The sequence below is a fragment of the Grammomys surdaster genome, unplaced genomic scaffold (genome assembly GCF_004785775.1).
Source record: "Grammomys surdaster isolate TR1022 unplaced genomic scaffold, NIH_TR_1.0 131, whole genome shotgun sequence".
In the NCBI taxonomy this organism is placed as follows: Eukaryota; Metazoa; Chordata; class Mammalia; order Rodentia; family Muridae; genus Grammomys; species Grammomys surdaster.
In genome coordinates, this window is record NW_021604589.1 from 1524204 (window position 1) to 1548628 (window position 24425).

The window sequence follows — 24425 nt, forward strand, 5'->3', positions numbered from 1 at the left end:
TGCTGGGAGAAGCAGGCTGCTGGGAGAGCTCACATCTTGAACAACAAGAAGCACAGGGAGCACAGTGGGAATGATGTGAGGCTTTTAAACTTTCAGAGCCCACCTCCAGTGGCATGCTTCCTCCAACAAGGCCCTACTTCTTAGGTGCCACCAACTAGAGACTGTGTATTCAAATGCCCAAGACTATAAGGGCATTCCATTCAAGTCAGCACACTCTGTTTTCCTGACTGCTAGGATTAAAAGTGTGTGCCACCATGCCTGACCTTTATTTATTTATTTATTTATTTATTGTTTGTTTGTTTGTTTGTTTGTTTTTGATTTTTCAAGACAAGGTTTTTCTTTTTCTTTTCTTTTTTTTTTAGGTTTTTCGAGACAGGGTTTCTCTGTGTAGCCCTGGCTGTCCTGGAACTCACTCTGTAGACCAGGCTGGCCTTGAACTCAGAAATCCGCCTGCCTCTGCCTCCCAAGTGCTGGGATTAAAGGCATGCGCCACCATCGCCCGGCAAGACAAGGTTTTTCTGTGTAGCCTAGCTGTCCTAAAACTCACTCTGTAGACCAGACTGTCCTTGAACTTGAGATCTGCCTACCTCTGTCTCCAAGTGCCAGGATTAATTTAAGGCATGCATTGCCACCACTAATCCAGCATGTGTGTGTGTGTGTGTGTGTGTGTGTGTATTATATGAGACATTGTCATATAATATACATATGTATATATAATAATGGTGGCATTAATCTCATGGCAGTCATTTTTCCTCAGGATCCTGGGTGCTAGCTTATACCTGGACTTGTTATTATTTTATTCCATTTATCTTTATTTTGTATATATATATATATATATATATATATGTGTGTGTGTGTGTGTGTGTGTGTGTGTGTATCTTTGTGGATCCTTGCATGACATAGTGTGTACATGGAAGTCAGAGGACAACTGCAGGAGTTGGTTTATCTTTTTCAATCATGTGGGGTCTGGGGATTGAACTCTTCAGGTTTGTTGGCAATCACCCTTACCCACTGAGCCATCTTATCATTAATTATTATTGTTTTAAAGTATTAAGTTCATGAATTGCACGCACACTTAAATCACAATGCACAAATCCCATCATTTGAGAGGTGGAAACGGGCAAAGTAGGTGTTCAAAGTCATCTTCACCTACAGAGCAGGTTTTAGGTCAGCCTGAGCTATATGAGCCCTTGCTTCAAAAAAGATAACCAATAGGGAGTGAAGAGATTGCTCAGGGGTTAAAGAGCACTTGCTCTTGCAGAAGACTGTAGTTTGGTTCTCAGCACCCATATGGGTGGCTAACAACTGTATATATCTCCAGTTCCAGGGGATCCAGTGTCCTCTTCTATCTTCCAAAGGCACCAGGCATCATGTGATACACATGCATACATGAAGTCAAAACAAACATACACATAAATTAATTTTAAAAAGAAAAAACAATTAAATTTATGATATTCTGGGCTGAGAATGGTGGTACAGAAAGATGTAGAATAAATGTCACAAGTTCAAGTATAGCCTGGTCTACATAGCAAGTTTCAGGCCACTCATGACTACACAGGAAGACCCTGTTTCAAAAAAAAACCCACCAAGATATAAGTTTATTTTATGGTAATTACAGAAGTCATAGAAAACTAAAACAATATCCAGCTGGATTTTGATGTCTCCATTCTGGAGCGCTGGTAAGTGGCTGGGCTTCATCTACACCCTTGGGTGGCTCTCTCCACTGACTGCTGTTATTCCCAGTACTTAGGCTCCAACCCTGTACAGCTGCTGGGCATCTTCCACTGTGGAGTCTAGCATCTGCCTTACCCAGAAGCCTCCTTTGCCCAGTTCTCAGATGACATGATAGGTGGTTTCTAGGAGTTTTTTAAAATATATTTTTTGTGTGTATATTATACACATGTATGCCATATGTGTGTGACTGCCCTTGGAAGCCAGAAGAGGGTGTTGGAGTCCCTGAAGCTACAGTAATAGACAATTTATGAGCCTTGAGATGTGGGTGCTAGGAATTGAACTCAGGTTCAGGAAAAGCAGGAAGTAGTAATTGCTGAGCCATCTCTTCAGTCTGATGTTTTCTTGTCCTCACCAAAGATAGCACTTCTGCTTTCTGCTTCTTGTTCTTTGCATCTGGTTTGCTTCAAGAGCAAAGGCCTGTGGAGATGACTAGCCGTAGATCCCTCAGTCTATACTGGTTCCAGAGATGGAGACAATGACATAAGAGCTCCAGCTGGTTTAATTTGCCTGGTGACTTTCACATTATTTGGGAGGCCAAATGCTTTGTTTCTCATGATCATGAAGTAACTTGCTGTGTTGTTTATTCCTTCTTTCTGCAGTTGTCCCCCATATTACTGATGCTATCCAGGAGTGGGTCATGAATCAAGCCAAGGTGTCTGTGGATGGTAATAAGGAAGATCCCCAGATATGTGTTATCGAGGCAAGCATGGAACTTTTCTTCTTAAGCTACTGTTCTTCTGGGTCCCTAAGCATCCAGTCTTCATTTACTCTCTCCCCTCCTGGGTGTTGTAAACTAGGCTGGGAGGTGGGGTTCCAGCAGGGAACAACAGAGATGGTCACAAGTCAGTTATTAAACAGATAATCACATGTTCTCCTGAGGTAAGTATGCCTGATAAGTGTGTGCAGGTAGATGAGTAATGAAGTCAGTGTTGGGGCTGGAGCCAGAAATGGACAGTTTCTGACCCTGAGAAGCCTATAGACCCACTGTTTATACTAATGGAGTACATTATTTATTTGACAACAGGGTAGCCCAGGCTGGCCTTTAGTTTGATATATAGCTAATAAAGACTTTGAACTTCTGGTCCTTCTGCCAAGTGCTAGGATTACAGATATGTGCCACTCTCCCTGGCTTATGCTGTGTTGGGGATTGAATCTAGTGCTTCATGTGTGCTAGGCATGTATGTTTGCTTCCAAATGAGCTATATCCCTATCCCAGAGCATATTTTAATTCCTTGTATTGGAGAAATATTTGCAGAATGTTGTGAAAAGTAGAGATCGGGTTGGGAAAGGCAGATGGTGGAAGTGGGAGGTGATAGCCACCATTTCAAGAAAGCAGCTTTGAACTTGCTACTCGTTGACTGCCTTCACCTTTCTTTCATTCCTTTATGTCTGTATAATGTAGTGTATTATTCCTTCCTGGTTTATACCAAGGAAGCGCTTCCTCTTAAAAATAAAAATGTGTGTGTGTGTGTGTGCACGTGCGCACACTTGCACGCGCACGCCTGTGTGTCTGTGTCCCCTTGCTCATGTGGAGGTAAGGGGACAACCTTGAGTGTTGTTCGTCAGCTTCCACTTTCACCATGTTTGAGACAGGGGCTCTCTTGTTTGCTGTTTTGTATGCCTGGCTAGCTGGCCTGTGAGCTTCTGGTGATCCTCCTGTCTCTACACCCCATGTGTCTCGTTAGGGCCATGTTACAGTTATAGACATGTGTGCTACTGTGTCTGATTTTCATGTGAGCTCTGGGGATTTGAACTCAGGTTGTCGGGGCTTGCACGCAAGTAGTCACCACTGAGTCATTTCATTAGCCCCAAGGCCTTCCTTAAAAAGTGACATATATCCCAAATTCCTCTAAGTAGCCAAATTCCTGAGCCCCCTACCTCTACCTTCCAAGTGCTGGGATTACAGGCATTCATCACCATATCCAGTTTTATGTGGTATTAGGGATTGAATTTAGGCCTTCAGACTCTATTAACTGAGCTGCATTCTTACTCCCTTCTCTAAGTTTTTGGTTACTGTTGTTATTATTTTGTGAATCAGTGAGTTTATTGGTTCTGCTTAGAAATCACAGGTGAGACTCAGGAGGCATAGACTGGTAGATCTGTGTAAGTTGGTGGCCAGCCTAGTTTATGTGGAGAGTTTCAGGCTAGCCCTCTTCTGGTATGCATGTGTACATACAGATTAAATACTCATATACATAAAATAAGTAAATAAATAATTTTTTTTAAAGAAAAGGCAGGATAACATCAAAGCAGCATCTTTTCCATTTCCTATAACTCCCCACTTAGTTATGGAAGATAACGTCTTGAAAGCTGCATCATCGAGTCCTCTCTTGCAGTTAACCTTCCACTCCCCTCAGTCTGTACAAAATCATATGTAGTACCAAACACTAATGTGTACATCTTAATCATAGATACCTATTGTCTTCGTTAGGGTTTTACTGTTGTGAACGGATACCATGACCAAGGCAACTCATATAAGGACAACGTTTATTTGGGGCTGGCTTACAGGTTCAGAGGTTCAGTCCATTATCATCAAAGTGGGAGCATGGCAGCATCCAGGCAGGCATGGTGTAGGAGGAGCTGAGAGTTCTACATCTTCATCTGAAGGCTTCCAGCAGAATACTCACTTCCAGGCAGCTAGGATGAGGGTCTTCAAGCCACACCCACAGTACCATGCCTACCCCAAAAGGGCCATACGTACTCTATCAGGGCCACACCTTCTAATAGCACCACTCCCTGGGCTGAGCATATACAAACCATCACACCTATGATCAAGTTTTTTTCATTTGGGTTTGATTTTTTTGAGACAAAGGTTGTTACTATAGTCTAGACTAGCCTGGAGTTCATTTATTATGTAGCCTAGGCTTGCCTATAACTCCCAGCAGTACTCATGCCTCAGCTTCCAATGTGCTAGAATTACAGGAGTATGCCACCACTTCAGATTGTATAATAGTTTAACTTACAAGTTAAGGTTGAGAATAACAACAAACTACAACAATTATAACAGTGCATTATAATGCAAGTTTTTAAAAAACTTATGCATTACCTATTTTCAAATTGTAAATTTATAAACACAAACTTATGATAAGAAGGGACTATCTCAAGGGTTCTGCACACGGGGATAATGGTGACCTAGAGGCAGAGTAAAGGGAACTTCAAGTGTGTGAGAGAGGATGCAGTCCTACAGTGGACCACATGAGGGCAGAAATAGATAACATTTAAAGTCGTGGTTGCCTCTCTCCAGTGACAACTATAGGATCCCCATGGAAAAGCACAAGAGGAAGCTGGGTTAGCCAATAATCTAATACTCCAGAGGCTAGTGAAGGAGTTTGAAGCTAGCCTGGGCTACATATCAAGCTACAGTCCATCCAGTCTGAGCTACAGAGTTAGATTGTCACCCTCACTCCAACTCCACAAATAAGGAAACAAAACCGAAGAGGGCTAGGGGTGTATAGCTCAGGGGTAGAGCACTTGCTTAGCATATGTGAGACCCTGGATTATGTCCCCAGCACCACAAAAACACAAACGACAAAATCCTCTAACGTGTTCCCATAAGGTTTGGTTTATGTGCAGACTTTTTTTTTTCTTTTCAGACTGGAACGCGCTGTGTAGCCTTGGCTGGCCTGGAACTGGTATGCTGGCCTTGAACTCACAGAACTAACCTTACCTGCCTCACTAGCCTCTATCTTGAGCACTGAGATTAAAGGTGATAGCCACCACGCCTGGCCTGTTTTTAAATTTTACTTATTTTTGTGTGTTGTGTCTTGGGAGGGTATGTGTGCATGGATATTTGAAGACCTGTGGAAGCCAGGGGTCCACATTGGTTATCTTTCTCAGTTGCTCGCCACCTTATTGTTTGAGGCAGGTTCTCAAAGAACCTGTAGTTATTGATTTGTTTAGATTGGCTGGCCAGCAAGCTCCAGGGATCTGCCTGTCTCCACTCTGTACCTTCTGAATGCGGAGGTTACAGACACACAGTGCTGTGTACAGCTTTATACATGTGCCATGAATCCAAACCCAAGTCCTTATGCTTTTCTGGCAATCACATTAGTGACTGAATCACTGTCCCTGTTGGTTTTAGGACAGTGTTTCTCCCTGTATTTCAAGCTAACTTTGAATTTAGTATGTAATCCAGGTTGGCTTCAATTTACAGCAAATTTTCAGCCTCCTAAGTGCTACTGAGATTACAGATGTGTGTCACCAAAACTTCTTCCTCTTCTTCATGCTGTTAGTGCTGTTTCTCCTCTTCCTTCTCCTCCTCCTTTTCTTCCCTCCCTCCCTCCCTCTCTCCCTCTTTTCTTCCTTCCCTGATTGCTTTCTTTTTGTATTTAAAGGCAGTTATCTTAGTTCTAGCCTGGCCTCAAACTGCTTCTACCTCAGGCTATTTTTCTTTCAGAGTTGTTTTTGTTTCCTTAATTTTTTTTATTCTGCTATCTTATAGTTAGTGAAAAATTATACCCTGCTACGTTTCTGATTCCATATGATTTTTTTTTTTGTTAGTTTGAATTCTCATGTAGCCCAGGCTGTTCTTACACTTGCTATGTAGCTGAGATGACCTTGAACTCTGGATCCATCTATCTTTTCCCAAGTGCTGGGGATTCGGGTTGTTAGTCATCATACTTGGTTTTGTTTTTTTTTACAGAAGTTCAAGGTCATCTTTGGCTATATTATAAATTACAGGCCAGCCTGGGCTACATAAGATCCTGTTTAAAAAAATTCTAAGATTTTTATGAGTATTTTTCCCCTGCAACGTAGCCCCGGCTGGCTTTTGACTCTGCCTTCTGAGTGCTGGCATTACAGATGTGTGCCATCAATCCTGGGTGCTGTGTTTCTAGTTCTTTCCAGCATTTTGCCTGTAGTATTGATCCTGTAGTAGATGCTCAAATACTGGCAAAGTCATTTTAAAATATATGGGATTGCCTTTACATTTTTAATCTGTTTTTTAACCTTGAGTTTGGTAAAGGTGAATTTATATCAATCTAAAAATGAAGTGCTTTAGGTAACGTTATTAGAAACACATTGTTGACATTGGATAATTATACCATCAGGAACATTCATTCAGTTACTAAAGTATCAGAAGTGTTTTAATAATAATAATCAGCATGTTTTAATATTAGGAGGCTATTTAAATACATGTAGGTATGTGTTTGAATTTTGTATGTGGAGAGGGAGATGGAAGGGGAATTTGAAAATGCTCATTTTTTTTTATCAATCAATCCAACTACCCAAACAGAAACAAGTGGCCATCAACCTTTCTTATCACAGGATTTGAGTATTTTGTTCTAACTAGAACCATTGGAAGAAATGGTCATACCTTTCTCTTCTGTGTCCCTATGTTTTGGATATTTTTCTTCTTTATTGCATTCATTTTATTTATTATGAACTTTCTATTTTATATGTACTTATTATGTGTGCGTGTGTATACATGTCTCATTGTGTTTACGTCAAGGCATGCCTATATAAGCCAGAGGAAAAATTGTGGGAGTCAGTTCTTGTAGGTCTCAGGGATTCAACATGGGTCATCAGGCTTGGTGGCAAGTGCCTTTACCTACTGAGACACCTTGCCAGCCCTTGGAACTTTCTACTTGCTTATGAGTTCAGTATCCCCGAGCCTCTCTGTTGGGGTTCAGGAATAGCCTCACAAACCACACAAACACCAATCTCAGACAGACAGGGATAGTTTAGTGAGCATAAGCCCCAGGATGGTTGATCAAGGCCATGGCCTGGATACAGGAACTGTACTGACTGGTTTTGTGTGTTGATTTGACACAAGCTGGAGTTATCACAGAGAAAGGGACCTCAGTTGAGGAAATGCCTCCATGAGATCCAGCTGTAAGGCATTTTCTCAATTAGTGATCAAGTGGGGAGGGCCCAGCCCATTGTGGGTGTTGCCGTCCCTGGGCTGGTGGTCCTGGGTTCTATAAGAAAGAAGGCTGAGCAAGCCAGAGGAAGCAAGCCAGTAAATAACATCCCTCCATGGCCTCTGCATCAGCTCCTGCTTCCTGACCGCTTGAATTCTAGTTCTGACTTGCTTTGGTGATGAACAGCAATGTGGAAGTGTAAGCTGAATAAACCCTTTCCTCCCCAACTTGCTTCTTGGTCATGATGTTTTGTGCAGGAATAGAAACCCCAACTAAGACAGGAACTGAACCCTGTTCCTGAGTTAAGATTTTACAGGGTTTTTAAATCCCAAATCCACAAACATCTGTGCCAAGATATTTCACCCATCAGGATTTAGGAATAGAGGATTTTCTTAGGAACATGGCTTTGTTGTATACTTATCCTGCTACCATTGGTTAGGGTTTTCAACTGTAGCAGGGGACTTGCCTTGTCTAATGTTTATGTCCTAACTTGTCTACCAGGATGAGACTTGTCTAACATTCATGTCTTAACTTGCCAACCAGAATGTCAGTTACTCATATTCATGTCTCCTTTTGCAAGCAGGATGCCAGTTCCCAGGGAGGTCTTGGGAACTTAAACTCTACTTGACCATTACTCAAAATGGAAGTCTTACTCCAAATAGTTTCTTATATTGATGCCGGTGTCTCTCTTAGGTTGGGCCCAGGGGCAGCTTATAAAGGCAAACACTATAAAAGCTTGCGCACAGGTGCAGGAAGTGCTGTTGGGTGGTTGGTGTGGTCCAAGCTTATTGCAGGTAACTATACAAAACAATTATACTAAAGTCTATTGTGATTCTTTACAAGGGCACAGAATATAACAGAATATGTAATTAATCTTGGCATTAGAAAGTTTCCTAGTAACTGCAGAAACATATGAGAAAGTTTCCTTATAATGGAAGGCTAGCCAAGTAACTTTTACCTAGGCCTTAACATACAATATAGGCCTTAATATTTTACCTAGGTCCTAATACTCTCCTTTTTTAGTTTTTAAAATTTATTTTATTTTTTAAAATTTTGTGTGTTTCGTGCATGTATGTCTGTACCATGCTTATATAGTGTGTGTGTGTGTGTGTGTGTGTGTGTGTGTGTGTGTGTTTTGTGCATGAATGTCTGTACCATGCCTATGTAGTGCCTTCAGAAACCAGAAGAGGGCAACCCCTGGCACTGGAGTTAACATGCAGTTGTGAACAACCATGTGGGTGGTGTGAGTTGAACCCAGGTCCTCTGGAAGAACAGCCAGTGCTTTCATCTCTTCATCTCTTCAGCCTCTTTCTTTCTTCTTTTGAGACTCAGTCTCATTGTAACCCAAGGTGGCCTGGAACTCACAATGAGGTCCAGATAGGCCTCAAACTCTGGGCAATCCTGCCTCAGCTTCTCTTTGTCACCATACCTCGGTCTTTTCTTTTTGGGGTGGGGGAGATAGGCTATATGTATTCCAGCCAGTCTTGAACTTGTGATACTTCTCCCTCAGACTTCTCAGTGCTGGGATTAGAGGGATGTCTCACCAGACCAGGCTGTTTTATTAACAGTTTTATTGAGGTTTAACTTAATGTCATAAAATTTCATTCACTTTAAGTTTATAATTTAATGACTTTAAGCATTTATAGATTTCTGTCCTTGTAAAAATATTAAATTTCAGTTCTTATTCTCAGTTTATTAATATTATTTCTAATGCTGGGGATGGTGGTGCATACCTTTAATTATAGCACTCAGGAGGCAAAGGCAGGAGTATCTCTGAGTTTGAGGCTAGCCTGGTTTTACAGAACAAGGAGTTCCAGTACAGCCAGGGACTACACATAGAAACCTTATCTCAAAAAATCAAATTAAAGCAAAACAAAACAAAATTGTTTCTAAGCCATGTGAGGTAGCTCATGTTACATGTTCAAGACCAGCTTGGGCTACCCTGGGCTACAGTGTGAAATCCTCTCAAAAAGTAATTTAGTTGGTTGTTGTGGTACATGGCTTTAATCCCAGTACTTCTGAGACAGAGATAGGCAAATCTCTGTGACTTCAGAGATCATCCTGGTCTATATAGGGAGTTCCAGGTAAGCTAGGACTGTATAGTCAGTCCCTGTTGCAAAAAACCAAACCAAACCAAACCAAACCAAACCAAACCAAACCAAAAACAAACCACAAGAAAATTCCATTGATTTGTGTGCTTTGGGAGATGTTTGGAGATGTTTGGTCATTTGTCTTATTTTTGTTTTTCACCATTAGCTGGGAGGCACCATTGGGGACATTGAAGGGATGGCATTTGTGGAAGCATTCCGACAATTCCAGTTTAAAGCAAAGAGAGAGAATTTCTACAATATTCATGTCAGCCTTGTGCCACAGGTAGGTTTTTCCAGATAAGTATGTGGGTAGAAACTTTGATCAGTTTTCCTCTGATATTTTATGGGACCTACATTTGAAATCCAAGAGCCATGAATTAGATGTCCATTGGTACTGATGGGAACTCATTTCTTTTTAGCCCAGTGCTACTGGAGAACAAAAAACCAAGCCCACACAAAACAGTGTCCGTGCGCTGAGAGGGTTGGGCTTGTCTCCGGATCTGGTGAGTTAAACACAGTGGGGTAAGTTTGTCCTTAAGAGCCTCTGTGTCACAAGCTAAAACACCCACTAACAATGGCTTATTTCCTTTTTTGGTTTTGGTTCTGGGGATGGAGCCTAGAGCCTCGCACATACTAAGCATGTATTTTGCTTTTGAACTCTACTCCTAGCACCGTAATCTCTAACAACACATCTGAGTCATTTGTCACTCTCAAATGGTTCCTATGACAGTAAACTTTTTTTGTATCTGGCAGCCAAGAAAAGATTATTTCTTTACCTTTAAATTGGCTCCATTGGTAGCAGGCCAGATACAATGCCCTGTCATTTATAAGGTTCCCGGCTCCTTCAGAGTGAATGTGACACCTTGGGATTTTCCTGTGACCCTTCAAGGACTGGCTATCTTTGCTCTGAGTTTTAGTCTAAGAAGCGGTGATGTGTTCCTATTAACAGGTAATTCAGTACAGCCATCAGCCTGTCAGGGGGCGGTGAATAAGGGTTCATAAAGCAACTGCCTGTTTTTATAAATAAGAATTTATTGCCGGGCACTAGTGGTGCATGCCTTTAATCCTAGCAATCAGGAGGCACAGGCGGGTGGGTGTTTGTGAGTTCGAGGCCGGCCAGGTCTACAGAGCTAGTTCCAGGACAGCCAGGGCTACACAGAGAAACCCTGTCTTGAATAAACAAAAACAAAACATCAAAAAGAAAATTTATGGACACAGAGTTACTCATTCATTTACATATAATCTGTAGCTGTTTTGACACAGATGATAGCAGTGCCTTACCTGGAAAGCTAAAATGTTTCCTGTGTGGCCCTCTAGCAAAAGTTTGTCACCTCCTGATCCATGTCTCCTTCTATTTAGTGAAACAGCCCTTTAGAGCTTTAACTGTTGTTCATCAGAGACGTTGTGATGTTTTGAACTCTTTCTGTTAGATTTCAGTTGAGACATGCTTATGCTAGTGGTCAGACCAATTTTTCATGGTACAGAGGAATGCCCATAGTGAACAAGTACATCCTTAGTCTAGTCTCTTGTAGGAAAAAAATGTCATGTATAATGTCTTTCTAACAATGGATTTGATCAGATCTGTTCCCATTTGCTGATCCATGCCTAATTGACTTCACAGATCGTCTGCCGTAGTTCAACACCCATTGAGATGGCCGTGAAGGAGAAGATTTCTATGTTTTGTCATGTGAACCCTGAACAGGTTGGTGCTTGGTGCTCTTTAAATTAAAATCAATCTCTCTCTCTCTCTCTCTCTCTCTCTCTCTCTCTCTCTCTCTCTCTCCTCTGTGTGTGTGTGTGTGCGCCATGACCCATGTGTAGAGGTCAGAGGACAACTTTGTGGATGGAATCCCTTCTTTCCTACCTTTACTTTGGTTCTAGAGATCGAAATCAGGATGTGAGGATATGTGACAAGTGCCTTTACTCACTGAGTCACAGGGTTTCATGTAGTCCAGGCTGACCTTGAATTCCTGATTCTCTTACATCCCACTTGAAGCTCAGGGTGAGCTTTTTAGCTCAGTGAAACTTGGCAGTGGGAGAACTCTGTGCTCCCTCTGGCTTTTTTTTTTCCAGCCTGTGTTTTGCTGGAACACTTATGCTTTCATTCGTTTCTCTTTTGTACCTGTTACAGCTTAAACCACACAAGTATGCTGACATTCAAGCTATATTTTCTGATCATAGAAGTGGCCCAGCTGATTTCATTGTTCCAGAAATTACCATAATTTAGGCTCTGGCCCTCTGTTCTGCAGGACTTCCAACCTGGGTATTCAGACATTTACATTTCCTTTTTCTTTCTAGCTCTTTTTCCCAAAAAGGCTAGGGTATGTGAGGGGCTCCAGTTGCCTCCAGTTTATAGAGTGGTGTGATGGACCAGGGTGAGGCTTGCTAGAAACCTGAGCTCTGAGTTCTCTAAAGTCTCACAGCTGCTTAGTGGGATATCTGTGCTTGGGGAGTGGGCTGATAGAGAGCCCCCTGCTTCTAAGCTTGAATGGTTTGAAAGGAAGGTTCGTTTCTCTCTCTCTCTCTCTGTCTCTGTCTCTGTCTCTCTCTCTCTCTTTCTCTCTTTCTCTCTGTGTGTGTGTGTTTGTGTGTGTGTGTGCGCGCGCGCGCGCCTGTGTGCTCTCTTAGTGCCTCAGCCACTTTGTTTTGGCTCAGTTGTCTTGTATACCGTTCCTCTTGGTAGACAGTGCTTTGCATGTGGATTAAGCAAATACAGCCTTGTTTCCAGAATAGAAAAAGGTAAATACAGCATTTTACATAGGACTGCTGAGAGTTTGGAGAAGGAAGGTAGAGTTCCAGCTGTGGCCACTGTGGAGCTTAAGGCCTGTAACAGGGATCCAAGTCTTTCATTTTGAAGCTTTATCTCTATTTTAAGTTATATGTATATGTGTACAAGTGAGTGTAGGTGTGGTTGTAGGTGTTGGATCTCCTGGAGCTGGAGTTACAAGTGGTTTCAAGCCATCTGATGTGGAACTGGAACTCAGATCCTCTGTAACAGCTTACATACTGTGAACTGCTGAGCTATCTCTTCACCCACCAGTGGTCCAGTCTTGTTTTCCTTTTGCTTTTCTTTGAGACAAGGTTTCTTGTAGTTCAGGCTGGCCTCAAACTCTCTATGTAACTGAGGAGGACTTTGAACTCCTGATCCTCCTGCTGCTGCCTCCCATGCTGTGGGTCCCAGCTTTGTGATGCTGGATGAGTAAACAACTTAATGCTTTCCACTTGTGGAAGTTGCCATTGCATATAGATGCAGTGGGTTTTTTTTAATGTGTATCAATGCATATATTTGCATGCAGGTGTGTACACCATGTGCATGCCTCGTGCCCAGAATGGCCAGAAGAGGGTGTGAAATCTTCTGAGACTGGAGTTACAGATAGTTGTGAGTTTCTTGGGGTTCAGGTCCTAGGAACCAAATTTGGGTCCTTTGGAACTTTGGAAGAGCAACAGCTGTTGGGCTTTTTTTTTTTTTTTTTTGAGACAAGGTCATCATAGTCTAAACTAGGCTGGCCACAATCCTCCTGCCTCAGCCTCAGAGTGCTCAGCTAATAGGTGAGTGACACATGCTTGGCCTGGGATTTAGGTAAGGTTTTTTTCTTTTCTTTTTCTTTTTGAGAATGGGTGTCATGGACTCAAACTGATTCTCTTGCCTCTACCTCACAAATGCTGAGATTATAGAAATCTCTGAGCCTTGCTTTCCAGGTTGTTTTCATATTTTTACATGTATTTATGTATATATGTTTGTGCATACATGTGTGTATGTGTGTGTGTTTGTGTGTGTTGAGTATGCCATAGTATGTGTGTGGTCAGAGGACTTCTCTTTCCACCATGTGGATTCCAGGGATTGAACTCAGGCTGCCAGGCTTGGCAGCAAGTACCTTTAATTGCTGAGATACCCCATTGGCTCCCCCTCTCTGGCTGTTTTAAAACAAGGTCTGAATAGGCTAGACTGGGCTATCTATGTAATGGATACTGGCCTTGATTCTTTTGCTTCTGCCTCCCAAATGCTGGGATTAGAAGTTTGTGCCACCCTGCTCTCTAGAGGTATTTAAAAAACCAAAACCAAACCCCAAATAAACCAAGCAGGGTCTTATTAACCCTGGCTGACCTTGAATTAGACCAGACCTGCTTCTGCCTCCTGCGTGCTGGGGCTAAAGGTGTATGTCAGCACACTTGACTTCTCCAGAGGTGTTTATTTTATATGTTGAACTGTTTTCTCTGCATGTATATGTGTGTACCATGTGTGTACCTGGTCCCTCAGATATCCTGGGACTAGAGTTACATGATGGTTATAAGCTGCCATGCAGATGCTGGGGATTGAACCCAGGTCCTCTGAAATAGCAGCCATTTCTCTAGCCCCTTCTCCAGAGTTTTGATTGGAATATATCTCTGGAGGTATGGTTAGTGGCCTAATAGACCATGTGTTTGAGCTCAGTCCCCAGCCTCCTTCCCCTCCTCAGATGTTAGAATATTAATCACTTGCTTGTGGGTTTTTTTTTGTGACTATTTGGAAGTTTCCCCTGGACCACAAGGAGTCATATCAGTTATATTACAAAGACACATACACACACACAATAAATAAATGTTACAAGGTTTTTCTTTCTTTAAAGAAAAGAAAGAATATGGCCTGGAGAGATGGCTCAGCACCTAAAAGTATTTGTTGCTCTTTCAGAGAACCTGGGTTTGTTTTTCAGCAAGTACAAGGTAGCTCACAGTCTTTACTATCGTGCTTTGAATAAGAAAAGCCCACCACCACACATGACAAAAGACTTTGAGGGGTTTTTGAAGCTTTGTGCCAGGAGCTGTAGACTAAGATTAGGTACCCTATATCAGATTCCTTCAGTGCTCAAGTCCCTAACAGACAGAGGGCTGGGTGCTTGCAGCTAAGCCTCACAACCCGAGTTCCCATTCTCATGACAGATAACAGTGGAAGGAAAAGAATCAACTCAGCAAGTTGTCCTCTGATCTCCACACACATGTGCTTTCTTTGTCTCCATCTCTCTGTTTCTCTTTCTCCCAAGAAATGTAAAATACAAAACAAAACAGTGTAGTACTTGTATATAACCTGTGACAGCCTCATTATTACTGTATCTTTAGATGACTTACACCCAGTACAATGTCAGTGATATAAACAGTTACCTGGTATTGTCTAGGGGAAAGTGTATGGAAATGTTCAGTACAGATTTGTTGTTCCCTGAATGTTTTTGATCCCCATTTGGTTGAATCTGTCAACGTGGACCTGACAGATAAATATATATGATATATTATTCTATCTCTTGTATATATGTATGTATACAATTTACTATTTTACGTCTATATATTTTATTATACCATCATATCCATTCTCTCAGGGTAATAAGGATGAATTCAGAATTTTATAAATAAAGTAATTTTGTGGTAATTCTGACTCTTGTTTAGGTTACTGGTTTTTTTTTCTTTTTACATTGCTATTTTTTTTTCTTTTTGGGAGGCAGGGCTTTTGAGACAGGGTTTCTTTGTGTAGTTCTGGATGTGCTGGACCATGCTCTATAGATCAGGCTGTCCATGAATTCAGAGATCTGCCTGCCTCTACCTGCAAGTGCTGGGATTAAAGGTGTGCACTACCGCACTACCACTGCCCTGCTTGCCTGCCTGCCTGCCTGCCTGCTTGCGCTCTCTCTCTTGCTCTCTCTCTCTCTCTCTCTCTCTCTCTCTCTCTCTCTTCCTCCCTCTCTCCCTCCCTCCATCCTACCCTCCCTTCTTTTCTTTTTTTTAGATTTATTTTACGTATGTGAGTGTTTTACATGGACATGTGGTGCTTGAAGAGGTCAGAAGAGGTAGTCAGATTTCCTGAAACTAGTGCTAATGATTGCTTTATTCACTGCTCTTTTGCTGTAAAGATTTAATTTGAGGCTTGCTTTCAGTTTTAGAAGTATAGTCTGTTATCATCATGGTGGGGAGCATGGCAGTTTGTAGGCAGGTACCGGAGCAGTAGCTGAGAGCTATACCTTGATCAAGAGACAGAGAGAGACAGACAGAGACAGAGAAGAGACAGACAGAGAACACACACACACACACACACACACACACACACACACACACACTTACTTTAGTCCTGGCATGGACTTTTGAAACCTCAAAGCCCGCTGGCAGTGACACACTTCCTCCAACAAAGCCACACCTCTTAATCCTTTCAAACAGTTCCACTTCCTGGTAACTAAGTATTCAAATAATGAGCCTAAGAGGGCTTTTCTTATTCAAATCACCATAGTGATGATTGTGAGCTACCTTGTGGGTGCTGAGAACCACACCTGGATCCTCTGAGAGAGCAACAGATAATTTTAGGTGCTGAATCATCTCTTTAGCCCATATTCTTTCTTCTTTAAAGAAAGACAAACCTTGTATAACACCTATTTATTGTGTGTGTAGGTGTATTCCTGAGTGGGGAAATCAGAAGATACTTCTGGGGAGTCAGTTCTTTCCTTCTACCATGTGGATCCCGGGGATGGAACTCAGGTTGTCAGGCTTGGTGGCTAGTGCCTTTAACAGCCGAGCCATGTCGGCAGCTCTCAGTTCTTTCTTTTCTTTCTTTCTTTTTTTTTTTTTGGTGTTTCCAAGACAGGGTTTCTCTGTATAGCCCTGGCTGTCCTGGAACTCACTCTGTAGACCAGGCTGGCCTCGAACTCAGAAATCCGTCTGCCTCTGCCTCCCAAGTGCTGGGACTAAAGGCGTGCCCTACTACTGCCTGGCCAGTTCTTTCTTTTTTATTGATTTTTTTTTGTTTGTTTTTTAAAACAGGGTTTCTGTGTGTAACCATGGATGTCCTAGGACTCTCTCTATAAACCAGGCTGGCCTTGAACTCACAGGTATCTTCCTGTGTCTGGCTCCAGAGTGCTGGGATTGAAGACGTGTACCACCACTGCTTAGCTGATAGTTCTTTTTTTTTTTTTTTCATGAAGTCCAGGCTTACTTTGAATTTGCTGTGTAGCTGAGGATGATCTTGAACTTCTGATCCTCCTGTCATTACTTCCCAAGTGCCAGGATCACTGGTGTGTGCCACCATGCTGAATTTTATGTGGTGCTGGGAGTCAAACCCAAGGTCTACGCTAAGCAAGCATCTGCCAACTGAGCTGTATATCTGGCTGTCCTGGTTTCCTCTCTGTCTTGTTATAAAGCATTCTGCCAAAAACAGCTTAGGGAAACAGGGGCTTTAAAGCTATGGTTCCAGGTTACATTGTAGTCAGTCACTTTGGGAGGTTAAAGCAGAAGGATTTGAAGCAGCTAGTCATATCACATCCACACTCGAGAACAGAGAGAAATGAAGTAATACATAGGTTCCTACTGCTCGGCTCACTTTCTCTTCTTGTATATCGTCTAGTAGCCAAACCCAGGAGAGTGCCACCCAGTTTTAGGCTGGATCTTCCCATGTCAGTTAATGAAATTAAGAAATTCCAAGCTAGATGTGGTGGCACATGTCTTTAATCCCAACACTCAGTAGGCAGAGGCGACTGCATCTCTGTGAATTTGGGGTTAGCCCTTGTCTCCATAGTGATTTCCAAGCCAGCCTGGGCTACATAATGAGACCTTGTCTTTAAAAAAATCCCCAATAGATACAGTCAATGGCCAATTTGTTCTAGACAGTTCCTAGTTGAGACTCTCCCCCAGGTGACTGTGGACTGTAGGTTGTAGAAAGCTGACAGTTAAAACTGAAAACTATCACTTGTACTCTCTCTCCTAACCTTCCCTTCCTTCCTTTCCAAAATTGTGTCTTGCTGTATACCTGAGGCTGGCCTTGAATTTATTATGGTCTTCTTGCCTCAGCTTTCTATGAAGCTGGAGTTAGGCCAGCATCCCAAAGTGTAGCTTTCTTGGTTTTCTTTCTTTTTTTCTTTTTTTTTTTTTAGATTTTTAAATTAAATTAAAAAAAATTATCATTAATCTTTTTTTTATAGTCCAGTTGTTACCCTCCTTCTGGTCTGCCTTCTGACAGTTCCTCATCCCATTACTTCCCTCCCACCCCCCCCCAACTCCCCCACTCCCCTCCATCTCCAAGAGGATGTCGCTACCCTACCCCACCAGGCCTCCCCATTGGTTTTCTTATTTCGGTATAAACAGTCTCTTGAATTCTGTCTTGTTCCAGTGATGTATTAAGGAAGATGTTTTATTATCATTGATCAGGTCATCTGTATCCATGATGTTTCTTCCATCTACCGAGTGCCTCTCCTTTTGGAGGAGCAAGGCGTGGTTAAATATTTTCAAGAGAGATTGAATCTGCCCATCAATGATTGTTCAAGTAATTTGCTTTTCAAGTGGAAAGCCATGGCTGACAGGTACGTGAAAGGAATTCTGTATGTAAAAATAATTTTTCTTAACATAGATAGGATTTCTAAAAAAAAATATTTTCCTAATTCTTTCCAAACTCTTTCAGTCTTTATAAACGAATAGGACATAGGACTGTGGGATTAAAGACTGTGTACTACAGCTTCTGGTTTTATGTGAGTTTGAACTGAGTTTCTCATGCTTTTGTGGCAAGAGCTTCACTGACTGAACTATCATCCTGGCCTCTTTATGTAATCATTAATAATTCCTAGGCCTGGAAGTGGAAGTAAGAGCTACTTTAAAGGATCACTCGTTTAGAATTTTGTATGTGTATGCTTTGATGTGGATGCATGTGTATCTGTTGTTAGAGTGTCTCTCTGTATTCTTTGAAGATTTCTGGAGCCATTGACTTTGCTGTACTTAACCCAAGTACGCTAGAAGGATTTGGATTCTCAAAGAAATATTTTTAATTCTCAAAGTATTTTTATTTATATATTGATTTTCTTTTTATTTCCTCCAGTTTCTTTTCTTCTTTCAGTCTTGGGGCCAGAACTCAAGGCCTTGTACATGCTGGCAAGTACTCTGTCCAGGCCACAAGCCTAGCCTAATTCATAGTTGTAAATGTTTCAGAGTTGTTGTTTTAGTTAAGATTTGGCTAACATTTCTTAAAGAAGATCCTTTAAATGGGAAGGTTTGGCTCCCCCATTACTATTTCATCTGGGAGTGATCTATTGTTTGTTCTGGTTGGTTTTGAGATAGTTTTGTGCAGCCCAGACTGGTCTTGAACTCCTGCTTCTGCCTCCACAGTGCTGGGATTCTATAGAATCCCACCATGTCCAGCTCCCATTAAATAGTTGAATATTATAGAAATCTTATTTTAAAATTATATTCATTTACTTTGTGAACACGCATACTTTGTGCACATCAATTAAAAGACAACTTTTAGGGAATTGATACTTTCTCCTTCCTCCAGATCCTTAATTGTATTGGCAAAGACAAGGTTATTTTAATAAAGTCTTTGTTGTTTGTATTTTCAGAAAAGGGTTTCTCTGTGTAACCCTGACTGTCATGGAACTCATTCTGTAGACCAAGGTGGCCTCAACCTCAGAGATCTGCTTGCCACTGTCCCCTGAGTGCTGGGATTAAAAGTGTGTGCTGCTACACTCAGTTTATATGGTCCTTGGTGATTTTTTTAAAATCAGGGTCTAAAGACCCTGATGTCTCTGGCATCAAACTCTGAGAGATATTCCTGCCTCCAAGTGCTGGGATTATAGGCGTGCGCTTCCATGCTCAGAGCCTCCATGCTTTCAGGGCTGAACCTAGAGCTTCAAGCATACATCAAGCCTTAATGTATGAGCTACATTTTCAGCCTGGTGGGGACCCATTCAGCTCACCACAGTCTTCAAAATAAATGGAGATAGCAATATCTGTACCATTTGGGCAGTAATGTTGGTTTTTTGGTAACTGCAATGTATACCGACCACCCTGTCACTGTAGCCTGAAGAGTTATAGAAGGAGTCAATGAGAGGGTAATGCAGCCACCCTCATGATGGAGGCTCACAGTTACTCAGAGTCCAGGATGCCTGGTTGAACTGGGTATGTTCCTTTCCTGGGACCCCAGGCTGATTGAGATGCTACTTCCTACTTTGGGACCTGCCCATGATGGGTGGGTCTATAAAGTAGGCTCTCCTTCCCATTCCCCAACAGCTCACAGTAGTTTCAGAGCCTTGCCTCAGACATCTGTGATAGCTGTATCAAGCATGTGAGGTGGACATTTGGCTGGTCCCAGAAGTGAAAGTTCACAGGATAAGTTAACATGAAGGATGGGCTTAGGACATCCACCAGTCAGCACAGTAGTCCCCACACTGGTGGGGTGTGGCCTGTACACTCATGTGTCCCATCTGTTACCATGAGACTTCTATCAAGGAAGTCTAGACATGAATGAATGAAAGGAGGAGCCTATAGCTGCCTTTAGTGTGCCTTCTTTTGGGTCAGATCCATGTCCCTCCTTTTTGTGAGGAGAAGAGGTGAAGTCCACCCAACTCCTTATACAGAGGCAGCTGCAGTTGCTAGGTAGGTGGACCACACCTTGGGACTGAATATCTGCTTCTGATGGCATCTCTGTTATTTGGCTTGAGATGTAACTTGCTTTCTGTTATCAGGAAGTTAATTCATGATCACCAGTATCATCATCATTGTCATCATCAGCAGCAGCAGCATCTTGTGGTACTGAGCATTGAACCCAGAATCTCATACATGCTAGGCAGTTGCTTTACCACTTCTGGCCACACACACACAGCTGTGAATTCTGCAGACCAAGATGAAATTAAGAGAGTTAAAGATTTGAAAGCCTTCTCTCAGCTCCTTTATTTATTGACCTTCCCAGGAAGTCTTACCTTTCCAGTTATTTTTAGTGTCTTGGTTTTTTTTTCCCTTCCTCTACCCAGCCTAGTTTTTGTTATTGTGTTTTAAATTTTATTTTATCTTTATCTTTTTTTTTTGCGGGGGTGGAGGGGGGGAGGATCAGTGCCTCACTGTATAGCTCTGATTAGCCTAGAACTCGCTGTGTAGACCAGAGAGGTGTCAAACTCACAGTGATCCCTGCCTGTGTCTGCCTCCTGTGTGCTACCACATCTGGCTTATTGTTTTATTTTTGAGGTGTGATTTCATGTATTCCAGGCCATCCTTGAACTCACTGTGTAGTCAAGGATGATCTTGATGTTCAGATCATTCTGTTTTCACCTCCTGAGAGCTGGGATTGATGACTAGGTGTTATTACAATGTTCATTTTTTAACCTGGTGCTGAAGGTCAATCATCAAACCAAGGGTTTTTAGACTCAACCAACTGAACCACACCCTGCGACCCAAGTCTGTTTTTGTGTATATCTATTCAGTTTTATATGTGTGTGGGTGTGTGTGTAGGTAACGTGCACATGTATGTACATGCATGAGGAGGTCCAAGGTTGACATCAGGTATCGTCAGTATATTGAGACAGGTCTCTTGCTGATTCTGGAGCGTATTACTTCAGCTAGCTTGGCTAGCCTGCTTGTTCTGGATAAGCCATTTCTACCTCCCTTGCCCCAGGATTATAGCTGGGCCACTACAGCCATCCTGCATTTACACGAGTTCTCACAATTGCAAGTGTTTCATCCACTGAGTCTTCTCCCCATTTCCCAGTCTGTCTTTGATATTGTTTCTTGATTGCACTGCAGATAGAGATATGAAAGGGGGCTACCTCCTTTTGGTAACATTTCACCTCATTGTTGGGGGCAAGTTTTTGCCCCCAAGCTCTACAGCATCATCCACATACCTAAGCTCTGATCACCATATTTCTCATGTTCTCTGAACAGATATCCTGACAAAAGCAGCACTGAAAATTGTGTCTATAGTTGTGACATGTGATTGAGTATCTTTTGTAGAATGGAGTTTTCTCATTAAAGTGATCTAAATGTCTTGTAATGTTTTAAATAATTCTTTTAACACTATCCTTGAGACTTGTCGCAACTAACCAGACTTCAGTAGGGAATGTCACAATTTTAAATGTAGATAACTTTGAAAGCATTTTCTTATACAGTATCACCTTACAAACACGCTGGCATGCTTCCTATTGGCAAGTATATTGCATATTCTTACATAATGTCACCCTGTAATCTAATGTATGAACAGCTGAGTTTATAAGGTAGCTATCTTATATCTGAGATTTATATCTGTACCTGTTTGTTAGCCAACGTTGAGGATGCTTGGGGTTTCTAATAAATTTTGTTTCTTAATTTGTGTGTGCTTGTGTCCACACATTTGGTGCCACCATTTACATGTGGAGACAGAGGACAGTTGCTGGGGAATCTCCTGCTCCACCTCCTCCTATCTCCTCGTAGGGATGCTGGGGTTACAGATGTGTGTTACTGTGCCTAGCTTTTTTTTTATGGTTTCTGGAGATAAGAGCTCAGGTCCTCCTCCTTATGTGTCAAGTGCTTCATAAACTGAGCCATCTTCCCAGCTCTTCTTATGCCTTTGAAATCTGTTTGATGCCCAGATGTTGACATGTTGGAGGAGAGATTTGGGTCAAGTACACGGAGTATCTTGTCTGTGCCTAAGGTTCTGAAAAGTACCTTGGAAGAGTATGTGGAAGGGCAATGGGCACATTGTTGCTTGTGATGTTTTCTAGTGTGCACATGGACTTTGAGCTTGTTTTCCCTCTCAGGTATGAAAGACTGCAGAAAATATGTTCCATAGCCCTGGTTGGTAAATACACCAAACTCAGGGACTGCTACGCCTCTGTGTTCAAAGCACTGGAACACTCAGCCTTGGCCATCAACCACAAGTTGAACCTGATGGTGAGTCCCAGCCTGCTCTTCCAGCTATCATTATTTTATTTTTAGTTATGTATATGTCTCTGTGTGGGTGTGTACATGTGAGTTCAAGTGCACAATGGAAGCCAGAGGCATTGGATCTCCCTGGAGCTGGAGATACAGGTAGTTGTGAGCCACTTGACACAAGTGCTAGGAACCCAGCAGTAGATGCTCTTAACTGCTGAACCATCTCTGCAGCCCCTCTTTTAGATAGTTCTGTCACTCTGGTATTTTGTATTCTAAAGTGGCAGGTTGGACTGGGTTGTGGTTCAGTGCTGAACTGCTTACTTAGCATGATCAAGACCCTGGGTTCCTTCCCCTGCACTGCAAAACAAATAACCAAACACAATTTACTCTTCTATTGCTCTGAGGAAACACCATGGCCAAGTTAACTCTTATTTTAATTGACAGCTTCCTTACAGTTTCAGAGGCTTGGTTCATTATTATCATGGCTGTAGCATGGTGGTAGGCAGGCAGGCAGGCAGGCAGGCAGACAGGCTTGGCACTGGAGGAATAGCTGAGAGCTCATATCTTATACACAAGTTGCAGGCAGAGAGAGGAACATTTTTGTTTTTGGTTTTTTTTTTTTTTTTGGTTTTTCGAGACAGGGTTTCTCTGTGTAGCCCGGGCTGTCCTGGAACTCACTCTGTAGACCAGGCTGGCCTCGAACTCAGAAATCCTCCTGCCTCTGCCTCCCAAGTGCTGGGATTAAAGGCGTGCGCCACCACCGCCCGGCGAGAGGAACATTTTGAAAACTCAAAACCCACCCCCTGGGACACACCTCTTCCAATAAGACAACACCTCCTAATCTTTCTCAAATAGTTCCATTAACTAGACACCATCCAAACATATGCACCTATTGGGGCCATTCTCCTTCAAAGCACCACAGTTGGGGATGTGGCTCAGTGCTAGAGTGCTACTTAGCATGATCAAGGCCCTGGGTCTATCCCCAACTCTGCGAAACAAACACAATTTATAAATTCTCAAAGAGGCAGATTGTGAAGTCCTACCACTATATGAAAAGTTGAACAGAAGGATTGACAGGATTCAACATACTGTCCTAGCCATGTCTAAGATTTATGATAGGAAGGAAAATTGGCAGATGGGAGAGTACTATGGAATGGAGTCTGGGAAAAGGCAAATGTTAAGCTTCCCAGAGGCCTTCCCAACATGGAGTCTCATGGAATCAGCTGGAAGCCCGCCAGGGATGACCTGTGATAACATGTGTAAAGTGCTCTCTACCAGGAATGTCAGTAGAGATTCAGTACCCAAGTCATTTTTTCCTTCTTTCTCTCCCTCTTCTATCTACCTCTCCATCTCCCTCTCCTTCTCTCCTTATACACTGTGGTTCTAGGATTGAACCTAGGTCCTTGCACATCCTGGGCAAATGCTGTATCACTAAGCTACATTTCTTTCTTTCTTTCCTTTTTTTTTTTTTTTAGGTTTTTCGAGACAGGGTTTTTCTGTGTAGTCCTGGCTGTCCTGGAACTTACTCTGTAGACCAGGCTGGCCTCGAACTCAGAAATCTGCCTGCCTCTGCCTCCCAAGTGCTGGGATTAAAGGCATGTGCCACCACTGCCAGTGCCACCACTGCCCGGCTAAGCTACGTTTCTAACCCTCTTTTATATATTTGTATTTTGAGGTAGAACTTTGCTAAGTTGACTAGGTTGGCTTTGAATTCACTCTGTACCCTATAAGATCCTCCAGGAAGAGTGAGGCCTCATATGAAGGCTTCTAGCTACCATTAACAGCTTGTTATGGCCTTGAGACATGGTCTTGAAATTCTGGCTAGCGTAAAACTCACTATGTAGACCTCTAACTTGCAACACCCTTCTGTCTCTTCTTGGATCATAGGCATAAACCGCCACACTTGGCATTTTCTGTTGTAGTTTTTAAAAAGGGTTTTGGAAGCTGGACATGGTAGCACACACCTTTAATCTTAGCAGTTGGTAAGCAGAGGCAGTCAGATCTGTATGTGTTGAGGCCAGCCTGGTCTATAGAGTGAGTTCCAGGACAGCTAGAGCTACACAGAGAAACTCTGTTTCAAACAAAACAAAACAAAACAAAACAAAACAAAACAAAACAAAACAAAACA

The 24425-nt window shown here is 42.3% G+C and overlaps 1 protein-coding gene across 4 annotated transcripts in view; it reads left to right on the plus strand.

Moving 5' to 3' along the window:
* Positions 1-24425, plus strand: part of Ctps2 (CTP synthase 2) — a 117475-nt gene that overhangs the window by 8659 nt on the left and 84391 nt on the right. For all 4 annotated transcript variants that reach the window (XM_028761967.1, XM_028761973.1, XM_028761977.1 and 1 more), the window contains exons 4-9: positions 2334-2434; positions 9852-9968; positions 10105-10188; positions 11307-11387; positions 17840-17991; positions 22183-22315. In XM_028761967.1, the coding sequence (XP_028617800.1) occupies positions 2334-2434; positions 9852-9968; positions 10105-10188; positions 11307-11387; positions 17840-17991; positions 22183-22315 (668 nt within the window). The remainder of the gene's footprint in view (positions 1-2333; positions 2435-9851; positions 9969-10104; positions 10189-11306; positions 11388-17839; positions 17992-22182; positions 22316-24425) is intronic.